We start from the raw sequence: 26,342 nt of genomic DNA, 5'->3' as shown, positions 1-26,342 counted from the left end.
AAACACCTTAATCGATATTAGATTTGTGTGAAACTGTTATGTTTTAAAGGATTTTCTATTTTGACATTTAAAAAATCATGTAGAGGGTACAAGTCCAGATTTCTTACATACATATATTGTGTAGTGGTGAAATCTCGGCTTTTAGTGCACCCATCACTCAAGTAGTGAACATTGTACCGAATCAGTAATTTTCCAACCCTTGTCCCTCTGCTACCCTCCCACATTTTGTAGTCTCCAATGTCTGTTCTACTTTGTATGTCCATGTGTACCCATTGTTTAGTTCCCACTTACAAGTGACAATGTGCAGTATTTGACTTTCTGTTTCTGAGTTATTTCACTTAGGATAATGGCCTCAAGTTCCAACCATATTGCTGCAGAAGACATTATTTCTTCTTTTTAGTGGTTGAGTAGTGTTCTCTGGTATATGCATACCACATTTTTAAAATCCAATCCTCCACTGATTGACACAGGTTCATTTTATATGTTTGCTATTGTGAATAGTGCTACAATAAACATAAAAGTGCATTAATCTTTTTGATATAATGATTTCTTTCTTAAAGGGATTTTTTATATGAGGAAAAATGTCTTCTATATTAACTCACATTCTTTTAAGTACACCAAATTTCCATCTGGTATGATTCTTCTTACACATGAAGGATTTTATTTAACACTTATTGTAGTGCTGTTAAAAAGCCTTTATTTCACTTTAATTTTTGAAAGGTATTTTTCTTGAGGCCAGATGCAGTGACTCTCACCTGTAATCTTATCACTTTGAGAGGCCAAGGTGAGAGAATTGCTTGAGTCCAGGAGTTTGAGACCAGTCTGGGCAATATAGCAAGACACTTTTTCTACAAAAAAATATTAAAAATGATCCAGGTGTGGTGATGCATACCTGTAATCCTAGCTATTCCAGCAGCTTAGATGGGAGAATCCCTGGAGTCCAGGAGTTCAAGGCTGCAGGGAGCTATGATCGTGCCACTGCATCCCAGCCTGAGCAACAGAGTGAGACCCACTTCTTTTTGAGAAGGAAAGAAAGAAAAATGGATAAATAAAAGGTATTTTTCTTGAGCACTCAGTGGATATGAAAAGTCAACTTTTCAATCCACAGTTGGTTGAATCTGCAGATGCAGAATGCACAGATATGGAGGGCTGACTGTACTATGCCATTTTTTGTGTGTTTGTTTTGTTTTGTTTTTTGTGGGTTTTTTTTGTTTTTATTTTTGAGATGGAGTCTCACTCTGTCACCAGGCTGGAGTGCAGTGGCACAGTCTCGGCTCACTGCAACCTCCGCCTCCCAGGTTCAAGTGATTCTCCTGCCTCAGCCTCCCGAGTAGCTGGGACTACAGGTGCGTGCAACCACACCCAGCTAATTTTTGTATTTTTAGTAGAGAAGGGGTTTCATCATGTTGGCCAGGATGGTCTCAATCTCTTGACCTCGTGATCTGCCCACCTCGGCCTCCCAAAGTGCTAGGATTACAGGTGTGAGCCACCACACCCGGCCACTATGCCGGGTGTAAGGGACTGGTGCATCTACAGACTTGGGTTCTCTAGGCATCTTGGAACCAATATCTAGTAGATACTGAGGGACTACAATATAGAATTCTTAGTTGACAGTTTTTTCAGTGCTTTAAATATATTGCTCCATTGTCTTCTGGCTTACATTGTTTCTGATGAGAAGTCTATTGCTTTTCTTATCTTTGTTTCTCTCTGTATAATGTGTTTTGTTTTCCTCTGGCTGCTTCTAAGATTTTTTTTGCCTTCTAAGCTAGTTGTTAGCAGTTTGAATGTAATGTGACTTTTAGGTGTTTTTTTTTTGTTTTTGTTTTTTTGTTTGTTTTTCTGTTCTTTCTTCCCTCCCCCTACACCCCTGCCCCCCATTTAGGTTTGTTCACTTCCTTGGATATGGTTATTGTTTTTATACAATTTGGAAAATATTCAACTATTCTGTAAAAGTCTTTTTGTCCCTTTTTGTAGGATTCCAATTACACATTAGTTAATGCTGTTTGATATTGTCTCTCAGCTCACAGATATTGTATTCATTTTTTTCTCTCTGGACTTTATTTTAGATAACTTCTATTATGTCTTCAATTTCATGAGTCCTTTTTATTTTAGGTCTAAACTACTGTTATTCCCATCAGTGTAATTTTTATTTCAGGTATTTTTCAACTCTAAAAGCTTAATTCAGATCTTTTTAAAAAAATCTTTGCTTTTATTTCTTCATATTGCTGATTCTTTTCTCTGCCCCCTTTATTTATTTATAAAGGCTGTTTTCACATTCTTATCTACTAAATCTACCATGTATTTATTTGTGTTATTTTTTAATATGTTTCTGTTGATTGATTATATTTCCTTATTATGGATCATGTCCTTTTTCTTGGCATGTCTGGTTATTTTTAGCAGATGCCAGACATTGTGAATTTTACATTGTTTGGTTGCTGGATTTTTTTTTTATTCCTTCAAATATTTTTGATTGTTTTCCTGGCCTTAGTAGTTTCTTCATATTCATGAACTAATTAGTACTTAACTGAGAACCTGAGGGGATTCCTCTACAGATTTCCAGAACTCTTTCTCTTTACAGCTTCCTCATCTTAATACTCAGTTCCATAAATCCTAGTTGCTTTGGCTTCTGCAAACTCTAAACTCTTGTCTTCTTGACCTAGCAAGATGCATAAGTTTTATTTGTGTTCTGTTTTGCTGGAGTACAGCCTGAAAACTCTTCAGTCATGGGCTGGTGCAGTAATGGAATTCACCTCATTTGTTTCTCTTGGAGATTGCTGTCCTATATTGCCTGTTGTCCAGCATCTAAAATTTGTTGCTTCATGTATTTTTGTTTTTCTAGTTTTTTAATATGGGAGGGTAATTCTGGTTTCTGTTATTCCTTCATGACCAAAAGTGGTTTGCTTTTTTATTTTTTATTTAATTAATTAATTTATTTATTTTTATTAAAGTTTTAGGGTACATGTGCACAATGTGCAGGTTACTTACATACGTATACATGTGCCATGCTGGTGTGCTGCACCCGTTAACTCATCATTTAGCATTAGGTATATCTCCTGATGCTATTCCTCCCCCCTCCCCCCTTAAGTTATTAATACAAAGATAATTTTTACCTTTAAGTTAGAGCAGATTTTCTACACTTTGTTATATCCTATACAGTTTTATATATTATGAGCAGAATATATAGTGGAAGAGGATGAATTTTCATTTTCATATTATGTTAGTTCAAAGGTTTATTTAAAGAGTCTTGCTTTCTATTTTAGAAGCAAAACGGACAAGTCGGTTTTTAAGTGGCATTATCAACTTTATTCACTTCAGAGAAGCATGCCGTGAGACGTATATGGAATTTCTTTGGCAATATGTAAGATTTAAATATGTTTTGGGGTTACATGCCAGATCAGTAACATTATTTATGAACTTATAATCTGTTTTGAAATGATTGTCATAGCAAATTGCTGTATTGCCTTTAGAATTGAATTCATTTTTATATTTATATTAACTTGCAGATTTTAGTTACTGGATAGCATATCTCAGAATCAGATTTTCTTTGAAATTTGGTAACATTATGGAGAGGCTGAGTTCTGTTTGTTTTAAAATCTTGTAGCTGAGGCTTGTTTTCCTATATTAGGAAATGTTAGAGAATATTGATATGTTTACATTTTTTTCTTTGAAGTTTGCGTAGCTAGTGTAGCTTTTATTAAATAATGGACGTATTTGAGGTTTATATTTGCCTTGTAAATAATGGCATAATTGGACTGTTTGTGGTGGTGTTTATCATGCTTGCCCAGATTCAGTCCAAGGCAATCTCTTTAACAGACAGAAACTCATTTTCCTTTCATCAACAATTTAGAGAATTGGGGGAGATTATGAGTCATCTGTGTGATTTTTCCCATTTATCTTCAGTAATGGGGTACCATACTCTTAGAAAAGCACCAGAGTAACTCCAAACAATTAGACCCTAGGCTTCAGCTTTACCGAGCTATGTAGATCCATACTTCTTTGCACAAATCATGCTAACCTTATAACTCCTAAACATCATATAATCTTCAAAGCTTACCACATTCATGTGCCAAAATACACACACTCTCATAATTTTGCTTGGTTAATTACTCTACTATGTTTAAGACAAACCTCAGACATCTATCACCTCTACGATGTCCTATCATCCTTCTTCCCAGCCATTACCCAAGTTGGGTTAGATGTCACTCTTGTTGGTTCCCATTATGTTAAAAATAACAAGCTATTTTGTGGGTTTTTATTCTTGTATCTGGCTCCTCAAGGAGGCTTAGCTACTTAAGGTCAAGACCTAATAAGTTAGTCTTCTTGAGAATTCTCAGTACCGAGCCCAGTGCCCATGATGAGAACCCAGCATTTGTGTTGAGTAAAGAAATTCCTAATTCATTTGTCATGAAGGCCTAACTCTATCTTAAATTTTTTATTTCTGATGGTTCAAACTATAGTATGAGTAAGCATTTTGGACACACTGATTGTGTTGAAATGCACTAATATGAGATGATTAAAATTGCTTTAATAGAAATCCTCTGCGGACAAAATGCAACAGTTAAACGCTGCACACCAGGAGGCATTAATGAAACTGGAGAGACTTGAGTAAGTGAGAGATTTACAAGTAAAATAAATGCAATTTCAAAATGCAAAATGAATTGTTAAGTAGTATTTTACAACCCTATAGTCCACCTTGAGTCTCTTTTATCTCCCTTAATAAATAGCAGAGTATTTATGAGTTTGCCTTTTCTAAAAAAAAAAAAAAAAAAGAAAAAAACTAGTTTTTCTTCTAACTCTTAATTATATAATACATCCTTTGGCTTTTTTTGTTGTTGTTGTTAATGTGTTAGCCTGATTTGTTTAAAGCCACTAGCTTACTCTCCTGATTTATGTCTGGAATATTGTCTTATGTAGGTGAGCAGTAACTGCCTGGACTGTCTTCCTTCAGATCAGTTGATTCCATCAAATGTTTACTCCTACAACAGAGTTTTCATTTATTTGTTTTGTTTTTGGCTTATAGGTAATGTAGGGGAAAGAGTCACTCAACAGTTGTGATTTCTTGGCCTTCCTTATATATATATTGATTTTGAGCAGGATTTTTAAAATCTCTTCTAATTTATAGATGTCTTTGAGGTTATCTGTTTTAGATGAGAGATTTTCTAACCTGCCGCTGGTTAAAATTGCCTTTACAGGCAGCAGTAAGCTGAAAAGACTGGGGACAGGCAGACATTAGAATATAACAGGGTAAAAGATGCCACCAACTAAATCAAAACAAGAATGACAAAGTGGAGAGAATATTTGCAGCACATGCCACAAAGCCTTACCAACTCTAATAACAAAACCCATGTAATATTCCTAATATACAAATATAATATACAAAACTACAAAGCAGCCCTGTAAACTGACAAGAAAAATGATAACTTTAAAAAAATAGACAAAGGCTTTAAACAGGCAGTTTATATAAAAATAGCTAATATATCAGATAGGCAAAAACTAAATTTGAAAACGTTCTTATAGAAGAGACTTGAACACGTGTAAGTGTTGTAAGGAAGGACTAGTAGCGGAAGAATGGATGGTATGGTAGTAAGAGATGTGAGGCAATGATAGCCAGTGCAGAGGTAGAGAAATCAGCATTACCAGAAGGAATACAATATTCATTTTATTAGGAGTGAAGTTAGAAAGGATAGGTATGTGTATGGATGGATCCATAGATTTAATAGTAGAAAACTGAAGGAGCTCATTTGATTTTTATTTTCTGCCTGTAGTGGAGGCCAGATCTTTCATTTTAAATGATTGCCACATGAAAGGGTGTAATTCAGAAACATAAAAGTAGACGATTTCTTCATGTAAGTTATTTGAGGACAGGGATTTCATTTTAGCCTTTCAAAAGTGAAGAGCAGTATTTTAATCTATTTTGCTGTGTTAAGTTCTGTTCCAGTTGAAGAGCAAGAAGAGTTCAAGCAGCTTTCAGATGGTATTCAGGAGCTACAACAATCACTAAATCAGGATTTTCATCAAAAAACGGTATCTGTTGTGAGGCACCTTAAACTTTAAAAAATAAAATTTGTTTGTAGATGTGGTGGGACATACAGTGGAGGTAACAGCACATTGCTTTCTCTATTACCAAAGAAATAGAATATATTTCTATGCCCATTTGTGCCCCTTATAATGACTATATACTTCTCTCAACCATCTAGAACCGTGATGGTTTTTGTTGGCAAAGTTTTTTGTTGTCTTATTGAATAGAATTTTTTAGGGTTTTCCTGGGTGTAATTTCACTGCTTCCAAACCATGCACTGTGGCACCCTGGATACTGCAGTAAACCCTCAAGAATGCCTCAAAATATCTTAAATTTTCAAGGGAACCACTGTAGTACTCAGCATCTGTCATATCCTTCTTGAATTCAAGGTAGTTCAGTTTCAGTTTTTGGTCACATTCCTTTCATATCCTTGTGAAGCTGGGATTTTGGCATTTGCTGTGATAAAAGCAAGTACAATGTAAAAATCACTGTGACACAGGAAATGAGAATGTCTATATCCAATCTGAAATATACGCTCCAAGGTATGTGAATTTATGCAGTGCCCAATAGATACATACATCTAATTTGGAAGTACTCGAGGTTATTTAAGAACAAAATAAAAATTTTTTCTTTCAACTTATATGTATTATTTTTCAAAGGGCTACAATGTTAGGACATAAATACTAGGCCATTATTTGGAGTTAACTACTTAGTAAAGGAACTCTTAGATATTTCTTTTGGCTTAGGAGCATCATGAACAGAGAAAGTTTGAAGAATATCTGATCTAACACATTTAACTCCTTTCTTACCTTAATTTTATGAGACAGCAGTGAGTGGCTAAATCTAAATGTTTTGAATCATTATAAAACATGTGTTTGCTTTTTCCCTTAGATAGTGCTGCAAGAGGGAAATTCCCAAAAGAAGTCAAATATTTCAGAGAAAACCAAGCGTTTGGTAAACATCTTTTCTTTTCACTAGCATTTAAAGTTTGAATATATTGTGTGGAGGAGTATTTTAGCTGTGTGTGTTATTATAGTCAAATGTTTCTCCCTTTTTCCCTTCAAAATGAAACAATCTTTTTCAACTTAAATATAATAGATGACTATTGTTTTAAAAAATATCAAAACACAGAAATATATGAAGTAAACATCACCTGAAAGCTCACTATACAATCTGATGTATATCAAAGATTATGTTTGCTATGCAAGTGTAAATATGCATGTGTAATTTTACATAAATGATATTAGGCTCAATACAGCTTACCTGCTTTTTTCTCCACTTAGCAATATAATACAGTTATGAATTTTAAATAGATCCTCATTATATTAATGCTTGCATCTAGTTGAGCATTATATGTATGTGCTGTCTTGTAGATCCTTTTAATCCCCTTCTGATAGACTTTTACATTGCTTCTAATTTTTTGCTATTAAACAAATATATGTATGTGTATATCATATGCATACATATGTACATACATACACTTCTGCAACAGGCTGCTTTTATTTAAAATAAATTTTTTTGTTTAGGATTTCTGGGTCATAGGAAATACACATGTAAAATTGACCAATGCAGCCAAACTGATTTCTAGAAAGATACCAATTTATATTCCTACCAGTAGAACAAGAGACTGTCCCTTTCCCTATACCCTTGCCAAAATTAGATGTTTTCAGGCTTTTAAAATCTTTGTTACTGTTACATTGAAAAAAAAAATCTAATTTTATTTTTATTTATTTTAGTTTTTAGTTTTTTTGAGACAGAGTCTCACTCTGTCACCCAGGCTGAAGTGCAGTGGCGCAATCTTGGCTCACCGCAACCTCCACCTCCTGGGTTCAAGCAATTCTTCTCCCTCAGCCTCCTGACCAGCTGGGACTACAGGCGCGTGCCGCCACGCCCAGCTAATTTTTGTGTTTTTAGTAGAGGTGGGGTTTTACCATATTATGCAGGCTGGTCTCAAACTCTTCACCTCGTGATCCACCTGCCTTGGCCTCCCAAAGTGCTGGGATTACAGGCATGAGCAACCACACCAGGCCAAAAAAATCTCATTTTAATTTAATTCCTTTAATTCTAATGATTTTTGTCCATCTTGCTTAGTGATTTCTTGTTATTTCTTATTTTGTATATTACTTGTTTGTGTACCTTGTTTATTTATTTATTTCATTTATTTATTTTTTTATTTTTTTGAGATGGAGTCTCACTCTTTTGCCCAGGTTGGAGTGCAGTGGCATGATGTCAGCTCACTGCAACCTCTGCCTCCCGGGTTCAAGGGATTCTCTTGCCTCAGCCTCCCAAGTAGCTGGGATTACAGGCATCCACCACCACTCCCAGCTAATTTTTTTGTGTTTTTAGTAGAGATGGGTTTTTACCATGTTGGCCAGGCTGGTTTTGAACTCCTGACCTCAGGTGACCCGCCCACCTCGGCCTCTGAAAGTGCTAGGATTACAGGTGTGAGCTACCGCGCCCGGCCACTTATTTATTTTTCAAGAAACTCCATGAATTAGGGATTTTAGCTCTCCATTTATTTGTCTGTCAAATTTATATTTTTTTTTGCCCATTAAAAGGTTTATGTTTTTATGTAGTAAAATTTATAGATACGGCCTTTATGGTTTTTGGCTTTAATTGTGTACATAGAAAGGATTGTCCTATTCATCAGATTATTTTTTAATACTACATTTTCTCATTGTACTTTTATAGTTTCCTTATTGTTTTAACATGTATACTTTAGATCCTTGAGAAACTTACTCTGGTGTTATATTTCCCTTATTTTTCAGTCTTTTTTTAATTGGGAAATGCTTTCATCTGAGTAGTATTTACTATGGCTCAATTTTATTATTTATTTCTTTCTGTCTCATTTAAATCCAAGTTAAAACAAGCACTTTGTACTTATTAAGTTTAGACCTTTTATAAAGAGGAGAAAAGTGATGAAAGTTAACACTATTATAAGGAAAATAACCTCTAATCTTGTAGAGCATTAAAAAAGAGTAGATAATGTGGTGTTTTGCAGAACTCTAAGAATGAAATAACAAAATATACAGAAATTACAGGAATGCATTGTATCTAACATTCAGTTTTGGCCTCTGAGTTAGCTGATCAAAAAGTAAGAATCTTTTCTTTTAAGTTAAAAATATTTAGACAAATTACACAACACAGTAATACATTCCTGTTATGAAATATTCTCTCTTTACATATACACACACCCATACATACATATATATATACGTATGTATATATAGAGAGGGGAGTATACACATATATAGAGAGAGACAGAGAAGGGTACGAAATGTGAAAGGCCTTCTCTCAGCCCATTTTACCTTGAGGTAATACTATTCCCTTCCTTTTTCCAACACCATATGCATACACATATAGAGGCACATAATCATGTGTCACTGTTTTGTTGTTCTGTTTTTATAGAAATGTATTTATGTGTTATATGTTGATCTGTGAATTGGTTCTTTCAGATAATATATCTGGAAAATCTTTCCTGTCAGTACATAGAGTCATAAAGGGTCCCCAAACAATGTAAATACAACTTATCAACAAATATCTGAGAAGAAAATTCATAGGAATTTTTTTTGACATAATTTCAGACTTACAACAAAATTTCAAGAGAATTTCCAGCTATCCTTCACTTTGATTCTTCAAATAGTTACACTGATTTTTGAAATTCAGGAGAAGGGAATTTGTTTTCATTCGGCAAGCATGTAGTGAGCACCTTCTCAGTGCTATAGCTTTGTTTGGGTACTGGGAAAACCAGGATACATTTTCACAACTCCAATTTGCTCAGTCTTATGAAACACATATTAAGTACATAATTATAGTATAGAGTTGCATGTACAAAAATTGTACTATTTAAAGAAGAAATGTAGAGAAAATGGGAGCAGGATTTTCAGGGATCAGTACAAATTTAGCAGGCAGACAGGAGTGGGATAATGATATTCTAGGAGGACCCTGCTGGTCAAAGAAAGATCACTTATACTTGTCTAAACATAAGATCAGAATTACCAGATTGTAGGGTGCAGTAGGGAACTGGTGGGAGATGAGACTAGACAGGAAGAGAGTTAAGAGCCATGTAATGAAAGGCTTTGAATGTCTTGCTAAGGAGCTTGATCTTTGGCCTATAGACAAATGTGAGCAATTAAGTAGGTAAGTGATGTGTTCAGAATTTAATTTTACCCCCATTACAGAGAACATGGACCTAATTTCTTTGTTCTTTCCCATTACTAGAATGGTAAATCACCAAGTTTATTATATCTAATATATAAAAATGTTTTCTCAACAGAATGAATTAAAATTGTCAGTGGTTTCTTTGAAAGAAATACAAGAGAGTTTGAAAACAAAAATTGTGGATTCTCCAGAGAAGTTAAAGAATTATAAAGAAAAAATGAAAGATACGGTCCAGAAGCTTAAAAATGCCAGAGTGAGTTTTCTTTTTATTTTAATGCTTTTGTATCTAAAAAAAAAAATTGGCAAATTCTTGTTTAATTATATGTTAATTTTTGGATTTCTGAATTATCTATACTTCTCTTCCTCTTAAACTTTTTTGACCTTATTTCTAATCTGTAGCTTTTCTCTAGAGTGGATATGGGGAAAATAAATATAATTTCAAGACATTTGTTCAATTATGCAACAATTTTTCGAGGCTTTTCTCTGGGAGATCAAAACAGAAATACTGGGTCATGAGATTTAATTACTTTATTACAAGGCCGGAAAGTATTAAGTAATTTTACAAACAATTGTAATTATAAATTATAATATATACTATAACAAAGTATAAGGTATGCATGTGTGTGGATAGGGGTATATGAGAAATCTCTGTACCTTCTGATTAATTTTGCTGTGAATGTGTAACTGCTTGAAAAATTAAAATCTGTTAATAGTATCAGAAAGAGGAAAGAAAGTATAGACTGCTTTGAAATAATGTAATAAGGGGAGCCCAGTTTAGTATTGGGCTGGAAGTACAGGTGGAAGAGGGAAGGAAGAATGCTACCATTCTTCAGATGGTAGCATAAAAAAAAGACACTTTTCATTTTAAACATGGCAGTACCAAGGCCCAATTCATTGTGTATGGAAGAACATTAAAGGCAGAGAGAACAGCATATGTGAATTCTGTGGGGTAGTGGGGAGTAAGGTGTGTTCAAGATTATGGGTTACTGTAGGAGATGGATTGACTTGGTGCAATATAAACTTAGAAGTGGGTAGACAATTTACCATCTTTTGTGAAGCAATGTTTTTAAACTATTAATTTAAAAAACATATGTGGTTTGTCTTTGAATTTGTTATCCAATTCATTCTTGACGATTAAGGTTATCACACTAGAATAGACAAAGATCACCAGAACAGAAATGAGAACCCAGAAATAGATTTGAGTATTAATGAGAAAAGGATGATTTATTTAAGACACAGTTCTGGCTCAATTAGCTATTCATCTGGAAGAAAAGGGTGTTGGGCCTACACTTTGCTCTTTTACAAAAATAAATTTTGTATGTATTGAAAATTTACCTTAAAAAATTTAAGTTTTACAGATTTTAGGAGAACATTTATATAATCTTGGACTGGGATAGATTTTTTAAATTAAGATTGGAAACAGAAAATCTATAGAGAAAAGTAGACATATTAGAACATAATTACAGTGCATATGACAGGTAGAGGGATTATATCCATGATTTGCAAAGAGTATTTACAAATTAGTAAGAAAGAAAAAAATAAGGTAGAACAAAGGGTAGGCTAGTGAGGACAAGGGAAGGAGTCTTTATATTGTTACCATGGTTGTAGTAAATATATGTTCATTTTGTAATTTTAGAAGATCAGTTAATCTTTTTAAAAGAATTAGCTGTAGTAGTCGTTATTATACAAATGAATAGGAAGATTATAAATGAGTAATACGATTGATTGCCCAGGAGTAATCAGAAATAGTTTGAGTATTAGCAAAATAAACTATTTTAATATCATCATTATTAACTTTTGGAAGGTATTTCATTGAGTAGCAAAATTATGGCACTTTTCCTTTGTTTGAAGATACTCGGCAATTAAAAAACAATTATTTGTGCTTAAACACATGTCAGTAATAGTGCTGTATTACTGACCTAGAAATTTAATTGTTCCCTGCTCTTAAGGTTTCAGTATTAAATGCGGAAATTATTTAAGAGCAAACAAACTGATGTTACTGCAGCTTTGTAAAGAAGAATATCAAACTGTGGTCTTTTTGTTTTTTGTCTTTCAAAGCAAGAAGTGGTGGAGAAATATGAAATCTATGGAGACTCAGTTGACTGCCTGCCTTCATGTCAGTTGGAAGTGCAGTTATATCAAAAGAAAATACAGGACCTTTCAGATAATAGGGAAAAATTAGCCAGTATCTTAAAGGAGGTTTGTATTGTATGGAATTTTGATGTCTTTATTATATAACAGCTTACTATAGTTCCTTGTATTTTGCTTTCACTTTTTGTTATGTTTTCCTAAAGAAAAACAGGGTCATTCTACACTATAATAGATGTGGCAGTGTATGCTGTGAAAAAGACACTTTTCTTTTTAAACATAGCAGTAGCAAGACCCAATTTTTAACCTTCCGATGAAATTAATAATAACCCAGCACATTGCTGTGTATATTTTGGAAAATAGTACAGTAGCTCCCCCTTATCCTCAGGGGATTCATTTCAGGACCCCCAGGGGATGCCTGAAATGGTGGATAGTAACAAACCTTATATATATATATGTTTTTTCCTTTACGTACATACCTATGATAAAGTTTAATTTAAAACTTAGGCACAGTAAGAGATTAACAATAATTACTAATAAAAGAACATTTATAGCAACATACTGTAATAAAAGTTATGTGAATGCGGTCTCTCTCTCAAAATATCTTATTGTACTAAAGTCAATAAGTTTAGTACAATGATGTGAGATGATAAAATGCCTACATAAAAAATTGAAGTGAAATATTGCTAGGCTACTGTTAATCTTCTGACCATACATCAGAGTAAGGATCATCTGCTTCAGGTGATCCTAGATCCTCAAGGCACTGTGATGTCAACAGTTGGATGTTGATGACTAAAGAGCAAGTAGTGTATACAGCATGAATCTGCTGGGCAAAGGGATGATTCACTTCCAGGGTCAGGGCTGGGCATGGTGGCTCAAGCCTGTAATACCAGCACTTTGGAAGGCTGAGGCGGGAGGACCATTGAGACCAAGAGTTGGAGACCAGCTTGAACAACATAGCAAGATGCTATCTCTACAGAAAATTTAAAAAATTAGCCAGCTATAATGGTGTATGTCTGTAGTCCCAGCCACTTGGGAGTCTGAGGTGGGAGGATCACTTGAGTCAAGACTGCAGTGAGCTATGATCATTCCGCTGCACTCCAGTCTGAGTGACAGAGTGAAGCCCCATCTGAAAAGCACACACACACACAAACATCCAGGGTGGAATGGAGTAGGATGGCGCAAGATTTAATCACACTACTCAGAACAGCACACAATTTAAAACTGATGAATTGTTTATTTCTGATACTTTCCGTTTAGTATTTTTAGACCACAGTTGACCAGGGGTAACTGTAACCATGGAAAGTGAAGCCATGGATAAGGGGAACTACTGTCATGGGATTTTAAATTTGTTCTACCAGTTGGAAATGATCTTAGCGTCAGAAAGTTCCAACTTAGTGCCCAACACTGTATCTAGGACCTATGGAGAGATTTAAAGTTTATTACATAGTCTTCTGCCCTGAAGAAATGAGAGCTAATGGCGGTTTCTCAGGCTACAAGCTTGAAAATCCTTTTTTTGCTTCTTAACTTGATCATCTTCATCCAGGCTGCACCTCCAGGATAACTAACATTACATTTGATAAACAATTTCTTTTTTGAGATAAGTAGGGATTAGAAGGTGAGATTGCCCCAGGTATTCTTTCCCAATTACATAGTCCCCTCATCTGCCATCGTGTTACCCAAAAAAGATGTGTATATATTGCTTTGAATTGTTTCTAGCACCTACCCTTTTCCCTTTATTTTTACTACTTTAGTTCAGATCCTAACCCCTTCAACTCTAGTCTCTTAGCTAATCTTTTTAACATGTCTCCCTTTCAGTCTGTGCTGATAGAAAACACCTCTCTAGTTATCATGTCCTTTCTTGGTATCTCTGGTGCCTCCCTGTTGTCTCTTCTGGTTCATCTGCATTTTTCTGCTGGGCTTTCAGGCGTTAAAGAGTTTTATCTTTTTTTAAAATTGTGTTTAATTATAGTTCATCCTAGAAAATAATCTTTCATTTTATTTGTAAGTCCTAATTGGTTATGTTGACTTTAAATACTTCTTATAAAATACAGAGCCTGAACTTGGAGGACCAAATTGAGAGTGATGAGTCAGAACTGAAGAAATTGAAGACTGAAGAAAATTCGTTCAAAAGACTGATGATTGTGAAGAAGGAAAAACTTGCCACAGCACAATTCAAAATAAATAAGAAGCATGAAGATGTTAAGCAATACAAACGCACAGTAATTGAGTATGAAGTTGTTTTCAATTTTAGTGTATTAGAAAGCAATTATGAAAAGCAAATACATTTTTCCCCCAGGATTTCAAAACCTCGGTATTTTCCAAAAGAGTTTAAACAGTTTTATCTTTATTTCACCTTTAGTTGACTAAAACAGATGAGTTAATTATAAAACTTTTACTGCTAGGTCTAGATTTAGAGATGTCTTAGCTACTCTTTTCCTGGATATACAGTTCCAATTCCTTTGCATCATTCTTCAGAAGGGTTCTGATGCTACTGATTATTTCATTGCACTTTAGAGATAGTGGTCTAGCTTGCATCAGAATTAACTAAATGGCCTATCTTATAGTCCATCTGGTCTGTAGAGTTACAGCATTTGTGTTTTGAGAAAAAGTCTCATATTCAGGTAAGAAGTAATACTTTCCTCAGTATGTAAGTATGTTTTTAGCCGGTATACCCATCAGTTCTGAGAATGTGTTTAAAATACCTGCCCCAGATATGTCTATAATGTCATTCCTTCAGTCCTAAAAGGTGCGTTAGAGATCATCTGAGTATTTCCTTCATACTTCCTCTTGCAGATGAAAAAGGGCAGAACCTAAGGATTTTATATTTGTTGCCAAACTGCCTTGTAGAAAAGTTAAACTGATTCACATCCCCACCAACAGTACCTAAGTGTGTACAACTGGGGAAATGTAACTTAAAAAATCTTCATTTTAAAAATTTATGTATTTATTTATTTACTCATTCACTAACCCACCAATGAGGGGAAAAAAAATCTCATTAATATATTGAAAGAAAGAGTTCACACTATGTTATGATGTGATTATAGTATCACACTTTGGGGTTTTCATTCCTTTGCTTTTATATCTTAAGAAGAGTTTTAGGTTTGTCAAATACTGACACATGGTCACTTTGGAATCAAAACTAGAATTGTGTTTGCCTTTTTAGTTGCTGAAGAGGATTAAATATTAGCTGTCTCAATTTTCTTTTAGGGATTGCAATAAAGTTCAAGAAAAAAGAGGTGCTGTCTATGAACGAGTAACCACAATTAATCAAGAAATCCAAAAAATTAAACTTGGAATTCAACAACTAAAAGATGCTGCTGAAAGGGAGAAACTGAAGTCCCAGGTGAATATGTGTTCATAAGAAGTTGATTTCGAATAATCTGTCATGTATTTGAGTTGTTAACTGAAACAAAACAGCTTACTTGGTCTCTGTGTGTAATGAGACTTTTAATGATACCTAAAATTATTTACTCTTTATTCTTGTTTTGAATATATTTACTGTAAAGCTTCATAAACAGTCCTAAATTTAATAAGAACAGGCGTCTTGTCTCCTACATTTTTATCTTTAAAAATGCTAGTACAGTGCTAAACATAAAATGTTTACCTGTTTCTATCCTTTTAACTGCCAATGTCTCTAACTAGTAGTCTATTCCTGATATATTTATTAAATATTTATTGTCTCCTTATCTTTTGAAGTTTGATTTATATCTTCAAGAGTGTTCTACCAGAACAGTAGTTCAAACTGCTCTGCCAGAAATCACAAAAAATTGCTATTTATTATGCAAAATCCCTTAGCCTCTTTTTTTTTCATTCTTCACCTTGTCTACATTGACAACTTAGATCAAGGTTTCTAAAACCGCTGATACCTGATAAATATTTAAACATTTGCTGCCATTACTTTCCGCCATCCACACCCAATTTGTAAAAGTTCTTAATACTAACAGAGCCACAGCAGACAATTCCCTTATCTGTTCTCAGTACCTTATCCCCCAGAAAGATTATGTTGTTAGCACTTGCACATGTGAGCATTATCTTAAGGCTACTTTAAAAGGAAGGAAAGGAAAGGGAATGGAGTGAGGAAAAGAAGAGGGAAACTGGAAGGAAAAGAAATAAAATGGTTGGGATTTCACGTCCGTGGTCTTCCCAATACCTGGCCTGCTCTTTTCTGGTTTTTTTTTTTTTTTTCCTATACCTCAACTACTTTTATTGTTCCTGCCTCTTAACTTGATATTCACCAAGAGTCAGTCTCTCTAGTATGGCAATTAGAAAGACTTAGCAGATATTGGCCGGGCGTGGTGGCTCACACCTGTAATCCCAGCACTTTGGGAGGCCGAGGCAGGTGGATCACGAGGTCAGGAGATTGAGACCATCCTGGCTAACACGGTGAAACCCCATCTCTACTAAAAATACAAAAAAATTAGCCGGGTGTGGTGGCGGGTGCCTGTAGTCCCAGCTACTCGGGAGGCTGAGGCAGGAGAATGACGTGAACCCGGGAGGCAGAGCTTGCAGTGAGCCGAGATTGCACCACTGCACTCCAGCCTGGGCGACAGAGCAAGACTCCATCTCAAAAAAAAAAAAAGAAAGACTTAGCAGATATTTAATCCTGCTTCTTAACCGAATCAAATCAATAAATATTTATGTGTTACTACATGGTCTAGGAACAGTTAGTGAACCAGTTACTAACAATTTAGTAACTAGTTACTAACTCAAATTCGAGACACCTTTGTCTATCAGTCATAAGAGATACCCATGCCTACCTTATATTACTTTGAGTTTTATGCATGTATGTCTTGCCAGTTACATTTTCCATTTCTTAACAGTAGCAATTGTCTATTGTTAACCTTAGCATATCATGTCAAACCATGCCTAGAATGGTGCCTTATGTGTAGTATGCTTTCCGTAAATATTTATAAAATTGAAAGGTCATCTAGCATGGTGTTTCTTAAAACTAGCTGTGTATTCAAATTCAGTGAGGAATTTTAAAATGAACAAATCCTCACCCAAACACATTGATTAGCATCTCCAGCAATGGGGCCCATGAAATTGTGTTTTTTAATGTGGCATTTGAGAACCACTAATAGGCTTGGCTTAATTGTTTTCAATGGTATAGAGTTTTCAATAGGTATGGCCACCCAAGCTGTTCTACAAGGGCAGCTTTAATTGTTAAAATTCTGTCTCTTATTTTGAGTTTAAAATATTTATTTCTGTACTCTATAGTCAGCCCAGATCTTCTCTGTGGAGCAAATGTGTACCCTTTTCTGCTTAATAACCCTTCAGACATTTGAGGATAATGATCATGGTTTCTTTCAGCCTTCTCATATTCAGGATAATTAGTCCTAGTTTTCCACCATTCTTTATATAGCTTCATTTTCAGATTTATTACTGTCCTATTTACTGTTATCTCTATTTCCTATTTGTCGTTATTCTGCTTAAGATTTAGAACCCAGTGCTAAACACAATCTTCCAAAATAATGATGTGACCAGCCAGACCCAAAGCACATTTTTAATGAAGCATAATATTGGGGTAGATTTTTAGCAGCAGCATCTTGCCCTTGACTTATATTGACCTTGTGATCAGCTAAAGGACTCCTGTCTTTTCCACATACAGTTCTGCCATGTTAAGAGTTTTTCACCATACTTTAGCGCAACTGTTACTTTTAATTCAGAATTTTACTATTTTAGGTTTTATTTATTTCAACCTAGATTTCAAAATGTCAAGGTTAGTTTTAATCTATCATTCTATCTTCCACCTTAACTATTTCTCGTTGCGTAGTGTCACCTGCAGATTTGATCAGCATGCCTTTTTCTTCAAAATAAAAATGTTTACTAGAACAAGGTCCTTTGCTGCATTATAATTTTTTCATCCTAGAGGCATAGAACTATTGATCAAAACTTTGGGTACAATTGTTCAACTTGCTAAGTTGTTCTTACCTACCTTGATTCAGGCTACATTGTGATATCTATTTGTTACACAAATGGGAAGGTCTCTAAATACTTTGGTAAAATCAAATACTTTTTGTCAAAGAACTCTTCTTAGCTTACTTTATAATCATCCTTCATGAAAAGAAAAAAGGATATGTTATGATTGCCAAATTGTTCTTTGTGCAGTTCTGTTGCATTTTGTGATCATCAGTCTTTTTTCATTAAATGTTCTTTCCCATAGATAATTTATCTCTTCTAATTTCAATTATTATCTTCATTTGGATAGCTTTCAAAAATCTATGTTTCTTGTTCTGGCCACTCACAACAAAAATAATATTTTAAAATTACATTCAATATTTTCCCACATCTGACCTCTTCTTCACTTTCTCTTTCCCTTTTCTTTTTCTCTTTTGCTCAACTTTTTCATAAATTTCTTTGTATTTCTCAATTACATCATCATTTTCTATCACAAAGCATTGAAATTTTGGACTTGCTTTAGATAATCCTGACAACCAGATAATCACCAAGTTAATTTCATGATTGCTTTTACATGGTGGTACTCTTCATACATGTACATAGCCCTTCATACATACAGCCCTCTTACTATTATACATCTATCACATAATTTTGTAGTAGTCATGGATTGCAGCAACATTTGCTAAGTTTCTTTGATTTTAGATTCTTCTGCATCAAATATGCCTTGAATACTAAGTACTACCACGTTTATCCTGCTAAAATATTGTTCTCAATACTACACTTTCTTGTTTAAAACAAGGGCCATTTTCCTTCAGTTCATTCATTCACCCAGTCAGTATTTCAACAAATGGCCAATGTATCTGCTAGGTGTCAGGCTTCACACTTGATTCAGAGAGTAAGTTGTGAACAAGGCAGGAATGATTTCCACCTCTAGGACTTTCAAAATTTTCTATCTGGCTGGGCGTGGTAGCTCACGCCTGTAATCCCAGCACTTTGGGAGGCTGAGGCGGGCGGATCACGAGGTCAGCAGATCAAGACCGTCCTGGCTAACACAGTGAAACTCCGTCTCTACTAAAAACACAAAAAATTAGCCAGGCGTGGTGGCAGGTGCCTGTAGTCCCAGCTACTTGGGAGGCTGAGGCAGGAGAATGGCGTGAACCCGGGAGGCAGAGCTTGCAGTGAGCCGAGATTGTGCCACTGCACTCCAGCCTGGGCGACAGAGCGAGACTCCGTCTCAAACAACAAGTTCTATCTAAGCTAATCATTTCCATTATTTAAGGTCCAGTAGAAACTATGTCTTCCACATAACTTTCTTTTACTTCTTTGAAGTATCTTTCTCTTCTCTCTCAAATACTATAGCACTCAGTCTATTCCAAATAATCTGGATCTGTGCTGTCCAATGGAGAGCTATTAGTAATATGTGGCTATTTACATTTAAATTAATTACAATGAAGTAAAATAAAAAATTTTGTTCTTTATTTGCACTAACTATATTTCAGGTGCTCAATATCCAGTCTGGTCTGGTTATACATTCATTTAGGAAAGAAAGCATAATTGGTATCTTTCATTGTACTATTGTACTATTTACAGTGCTACTTATACAAAGTACCCAATAATATATTGGGTTGGCTAATTTATATGTATGTGATAAATGGCTACACTGGCTGTAAGACTCCATGGATAGTGTATAGTCTTAAATATTTCTGATTTGAAAGGGAGATAGTTATCTAGACTGACACTGTCCAACAGAACTTTCTGCTGTAATGAGAATGTTCTTCTGTATTGCTCAATACTGTAGCCAATAGGCACATGTGGCTATTGAGTCCTTGATGTGTGGCTGGTGCAACTGAGGAACTGAATTTTTAATTTCATTTGATTAAATTAAATTTTATTAAATTCAAATAGTAGCCACATGTGTCTAGTGGTTGCTATATTTGACAGCACAGAACTAGCCTTTGACTTTAAAAATATTTAACTTCAATGAGGCTATCACAGTAAGACTTATTATATGTGAATTAGGGTGGATTAATATAAAATTCCACTTGGATGTAGAATTTAATCGAAAATGCTAAAATACATAGTATTTGTCAGGGATACGATCTGTCATCATTAAACATCTTGTGAGGGTTGGCTTAGAACTTCAAATGTTTTTATCTCTGTGCCTGTGCCACTGGAATTGGGCCTTAATGTTTCATTCACTTGTGACTCTACCAGCAGGATTTTGCTCCTCCTTGAGAGTGTTATTTGTTCTCAGAAGGAAAGTATTCCTTTGGGTATTTTGAAATGGTTGGTTCAGATACGTACAGATTGTATATCTTAATTTAGTCACACTTAGTTTTGATAGTTTCTCATAAGGAATATCTTTCTACCAAATTTATTCAGCTTTCTTTTTTAGAATGAATAAACATATGCCCCTATAGAACTAGAAAGTTAAATTGATTTATAGCTGCTGAATGTGCTGTTTTTTTTATAATGGCGTTCACACAAGCTAGCAACTAATTCACCTTATTTTTCCTACAAGATTTAAGAAATAAAGCCTTCAAAAATTTTGATTTATTTTCCTATTGGTTCATATTCTATCATAGTTGTAGTAATTTGATACCTGCTTAGATCTCAGAAATCTAAACACACTCTTCTATTTTTGTGTTAGGATTTAATAACTATGTTTGGATTTTTGGAGAATGTTTAGTCTTAAGCATATATTTACATTCACTTAATCTGTAGTAATAGTTCTCAAACTTGCATAGGTGGCAGAGTTGCTGGAAATAGTGTTCTTTTTTGGAACACTGTGAATTTATACTATATCAAATTATAATCTATGTAATTTATTCAAAATCAGATAGTATCTCTGCTAGAATTTAAACTAAGATAAGTAGTAGCCAAAATTTTAGGCTTAAGAAAAATTTAGTGGGAGAGACACTTAAAATTGAGAACATTGTATTCATTTACTGCTTTTCTTCCCCCATTGGAAAAAGATGACTGTTTTATTTCAGTGGCAAAACACATCCTGTAACCTTGTAAAATACCATTTTCTTGTGGTATTGTGTATATTGTAGTTTAAGAATTGTTTTGTCTAAGAGAAGTGAATAATGAAAGGAGGATCAATATTATATTTGACAAGTATGAAATAGAAGAAAATGTGTACAGGCTAATTTTTTTCTTATTTAATCTATAAAAATTGTTCTCTTTTATTTTTTAAAATTCTTAGCACATCCATATAGGCTTGAACTATCTGATCAGTTTATTCAAACAACTCTAAAAGGTATTAATATATTTTTCAGTCCTATAGATTGCTTATTAAATCTGTTTGCATACCTTTTAAATGATAATCAGGGTCAAATGCAGAGAGTATAGTTATCTACAGTAATGTAGTTATTTTCCATGTTTAATATGGAAAGCTCTAAAGTAAAATTTTTCCTTGATAATTATAAATATGTTTGTTCTTATTGTATTAGAATCCTAACCATTGTCTCATGTCTCTCCTTTGTTCCTTAAGTAGCAAACTTTTTTGATGTGTTTGTACAGCTTACAGAATGAATTTTTAATTAAAGCAGACATAGACATGCACATTTGTGTGTGTGCATAAGAATTTAGGCTTTAAAATATTAATAAATATGAATAAACTTGGAATTCTTATAACTCATTTGTAGTTTAGGTTGTTGCATGGAATAATTATTATTCTGTTTCATTTTCTACTTAGGAAATATTTCTAAACTTGAAAACTGCTTTGGAGAAATACCATGACGGTATTGAAAAGGCAGCAGAGGACTCCTATGCTAAGATAGATGAGAAGACAGCTGAACTGAAGAGGAAGATGTTCAAAATGTCAACCTGATTAACAAAATTACATGTCTTTTTGTAAATGGCTTGCCATCTTTTAATTTTCTATTTAGAAAGAAAAGCTGAAGCGAATGGAAGTATCAGAAGTACCAAATAATGTTGGCTTCATCAGTTTTTATACACTCTCATAAGTAGTTAATAAGATTAATTTAATGTAGGCTTTTATTAATTTATAATTAAAATAACTTGTGCAGCTATTCATGTCTCCACTCTGCCCCTTGTTGTAAATAGTTTGAGTAAAACAAAACTAGTTACCTTTGAAATATATGTATTTTTTTCTGTTACTGTCATGGCTGTTGTTTTGTTTATTGACATAGAGTTGTGGCATTATTGAGTCCGGACTGTGCCCTCAGCATTGTGGTTGAGATCTCATTTGATCCTTACTTAAGCAATTCTAGGTAGATATTTTTATTACTACATAGATAAAGTAATTATGAAGGTCCTAAAAGATCAGATAGCTGAAGCAAAATTTGAACTGTACTCTTTATGATACTGAAGTCTAGAATGTTTCAGTGTACCACAGTTTTCAATGTAGTTAATTGAAAGAGAAGGTTTGAGTTTAGTAGTCGATTTCTTCATTGATGCAACTGGCATTTTTTTTTCAAGAAAAATGAGTTAATATGTGTAAAGTGACTAAAACAGTGCCTGGCACATGGTAAACACTCGATAACTCTTATCTATTAGTATTTAAGGTCATTGAAGCTCCAGGTACTTTCCTCTTTGTCAGAGATAATAAAATGTTATTTTAGGGAGTGACCAGGCTTTCAATGAAAGGCAAGGCCCTGGAATGGAAGGAGCAGCAAAAGCTGGGTGTGCAGGGAAGAACAGATGAGGATACAAAAAATTGCGCTATTGCCTTGTCCTTTCCTAGCTTCTCTTTAAATATTCGTGAGTTTTCATTCAGAGAAAAGGCTGCCTCTAAGGCAAGGTTAACAGGTATAAACATCACCAAATCTCTCTCATATTTTAAAAAGTTTGACCCCTTGGATCTATCTCCACCTTTACTGCACTTTTTTTCACAACCAGATTTCTAGAAAACCTAATCTATACTTGTGAATTAGTTTCATTCCTTGTTCATCACGGAATTGTTATTTCTATCCATACTAATCTTCTGAACTTTCTAAAGTCACCAAAAAATTCCTAGTTACCAAAATTTCATGCATACTTTTTAATCTTTCCTCAAATTCCACCTATCCAGTGCTTTTTTCATTTTGTCTCAGTAACACCACTCTGTTGGTTCTCCAGAACCAAAAAATTCCTTGTTTTCTTGTTAATTTTTCCGCCCTAGAGCCTCATTCTGTTTTCACCTCTTGTGTTTCTGTTCTCTGTGCTTCCATCTTGCCTCTCCTTATTGTAACCTCTATATTTCTCCTTGAAAACTTTTATCTATACCCGCAGCTTCCAGCACAAGTTAAACACCTGTAAAACTTAACTACCTTTATGTTTTTTTAATTAGATTTATCATATCCCCTGATTTTCAGACTTGCATGTCCATTGGCCAGTAGGTGTATTTAACTTATTGGCATTCTGATGAAGCCTAATAATGGACCCTTTCAGAATAATGGGTTTAATACATGATATGAAATGCAGGATAAAAAGGGAAACCAATTAGATTCAAATATGATTATCAAATATTTAAAAACATAATGGTTACTAGTATCACTAACTACACTTGTGCCATGTTGGAAAAAGGACTCATCCACTTTCTCTCTTATGCTACTATAGCTCACTCCCTTATATCCGTTTAGTTAGCAAGAACTACAGATTAATGTACCCAAATCTCCCTCTCACATCTCCTTTGCTTATGTTGCAATTTGCATCCTCATCATTACCATACTTGCAATAATCTTACCAGGCTCCCAGTCTCTAACCCACTTCTATAAAGGCATTCGAGTATTCTATCAAGCAAATTAGATAGTGTCCGTGATCTTTGCAGTTTTTTAGCTTTTCAAACTGTCCTGCCAGGGTGTATTAGTGAACTCACAGGGGAATCATGGAATATTTTAAATTTCCAAAGGAAACAACAATATTTGATATTTGTGGGACACCGTCACAAACTACTAGTTCAAGGTCATTCAGAATTTCAATGTTAAAGCATACTACATTCCTTTCAATGACATCATATCTTTGTGGAGCTGGGTTTGGCATTTGCTGAGATAAGAAGCAAGTATCACATGAAAATCGTAGAATAGGAAATGAAGATGACAATGTTCAATCTGATTCCAAGGTTTGATTCCAAGGTTTGAGTAGTTGTATGGTGCCCAATAGGCACAGATACCCAATTAGTAACTGGTTAAGAGTAAAATAATAAAAATATTCTTTCAGTTTATGTTTTATTTTAAAACACTCATTGTTAGGACATAAATGCTTATTATGTTTTCCGGACCTAACTACTTAATAAACAGAACATTAAGTATTTTTCTTGGGACCATTCCTTTATAGGATAAAGTAAACCTGCAGGAATTTCAAAACCCTTCATAATCTAGACTTTCTTACCTTTTCTCTTGCCACTTCTCACTTGAACTTTGTCCTCGAGCAATACTGAGCTATTTGGCATTCATAGCACTTCACACTTAATGTGTTTGCACGTGTGTTTTTTTTTCCCCCATAGTTTATAATGTCTTTCCTTTGTTCAACTGGAAAATACTCATTTTTCAAGTCTAAGACTTTTGTGTGTGTGTATGAGACAGGATCTTGCTCTGTCGCCCAGGCTGGAGTGCAGTGGGACAATCTCGGCTCACTGCAACCTCTGCCTCCTAGGTTCAAATGATTCTCGTGCCTCAGCCTCCCGAGTAGCTGGGACTACAGGCGCGTGCCACCACACCCGGCTTATTTTTGTATTTTTTTGTAGAGACAGGGTTTTGCCATGTTGGCCAGGCTGGGCTCGAACTCCTAACTCAAGTGATTCGCCCGCCTCGGCCTCCCAAATTTCTGGGATTACAGGCATGAGCCACCGCTCTTAGCGAAATCTAACGCTTTTTAAACTGTCAGCTTTTCCTTTTTTCTTTTATTTTTACTGTAATTTGTATCATTATATTGTATTTTTTTTACACATGTTACAGCTTGCTGGACTTAAGGTTTCTCAAGGCCAGTAACTAATCTGTTTTAGTATTTCTACTCTAGCATGGAATCAAGTACCTGGTAGTCTCTTAAATGTTTACTTAAGGAATAGCCATCTCTCTCCTATGACCAAAGCATATAACCTTGAGGCCAGGTTTATCCCAGCAAGAAACATTATCTTTTATGCATCTTTTTATGCCAAATAACAACATGTTTCAGCAGTTTGATATTTTCACTTTCTGTTTTTGCCACCAAAGAGGTAAAAAGCCTTATTTAAGAGGCCTTCAGTATAAGCCACATTTGGCTGTTTTGACTAAAGAATAACAGTAAATTTAGGATTTTCCCCAGCACCTTCTTGAAAATGACTACTCGGATCATGTAATCTTTTAAAGTTTATTAATGTGGGGAAATTAATACTCTGCAGAAGCAAATGGCCTCATGGTATGTGGCATGTGGCGAAGCCTGATCTTAAAGGAAATACTGTGCAGACACAGACTTTAGTTATCATTTATGAGTTCAGGTACTTAGCTATATGTAGAGAAAATATTTAATTTCAAGTTCAACTGACATATTTCAAGGAGCTAATCCATTTTATGACAAAGCAAGGGAAATTGAAATATGCACCTTGCAGGCTGAAGTTAATACATCTGATTTTAGTTTAACGGGACGTTTCCTATTTTTAGTAAGACCAGAAAAGTTTCATATGAAATTCTATTTCAAATTCTGGGCCTGCCACTTATTTCAATTAAGTTGGCACTCTCCCTTTGATTGAAATATGCTTCTCATCTTCCTAGCGATATTGCCACCAGGGGGCATAATATAACTTGCATAACCAATGCTAAAATAGCTGAGGATTTTAAGGTTTGAAACTTAAAAGCTGAAAATTTTTAAATAATAGTAACAACTCAAAAAAAAGAAGTGTCAGAATTTAGAGATAATCTGTTTAAAGTTGAAATAGGTTCTAACTAATATCGTAAGATTATTTTAAAATTTTGCTAAAAGGATGACTCATCTCAAGTCTCCAATTCTGACCTTATGTATATTATCTTTTAAAAATTGTTTGTTGGCCAGGTGCGGTGGCTCACGCCTGTAATCCCAACACTTTGGGAGGCCGAGGCGGGTGGATCACGAGGTCAGGAGATCGAGACCATCCTGGCTAACACGGCGAAACCCCATCTCTACTAAAAATACAAAAAATTAGCAGTGCATGGTGGCACGCACCTGTAGTATACATGTATATGTATATACATATATATATATACATATATACACA

The 26,342-nt window shown here is 34.6% G+C and overlaps 1 protein-coding gene across 2 annotated transcripts in view; it reads left to right on the top strand.

Annotated features, from left to right (window-relative positions):
• The window catches only part of NUF2 (NUF2 component of NDC80 kinetochore complex), a 34,137-nt gene extending 11,838 nt beyond the window's left edge, over positions 1-22,299 (top strand). For both annotated transcript variants that reach the window (XM_009241461.4, XM_009241458.4), the window contains exons 6-14: positions 3,261-3,358; positions 4,532-4,605; positions 5,928-6,024; positions 6,911-6,973; positions 10,296-10,433; positions 12,239-12,379; positions 14,323-14,498; positions 15,479-15,614; positions 21,870-22,299. In XM_009241461.4, the coding sequence (XP_009239736.1) occupies positions 3,261-3,358; positions 4,532-4,605; positions 5,928-6,024; positions 6,911-6,973; positions 10,296-10,433; positions 12,239-12,379; positions 14,323-14,498; positions 15,479-15,614; positions 21,870-22,004 (1,058 nt within the window). In that variant the 3' untranslated portion in view covers positions 22,005-22,299. The remainder of the gene's footprint in view (positions 1-3,260; positions 3,359-4,531; positions 4,606-5,927; positions 6,025-6,910; positions 6,974-10,295; positions 10,434-12,238; positions 12,380-14,322; positions 14,499-15,478; positions 15,615-21,869) is intronic.
• The last annotated feature ends 4,043 nt before the right edge of the window (positions 22,300-26,342 follow it).

Source organism: Pongo abelii, chromosome 1 (assembly GCF_028885655.2).
Source record: "Pongo abelii isolate AG06213 chromosome 1, NHGRI_mPonAbe1-v2.0_pri, whole genome shotgun sequence".
Taxonomy (NCBI): Eukaryota; Metazoa; Chordata; class Mammalia; order Primates; family Hominidae; genus Pongo; species Pongo abelii.
This window is presented reverse-complemented; position numbering and strand designations above follow the sequence as displayed.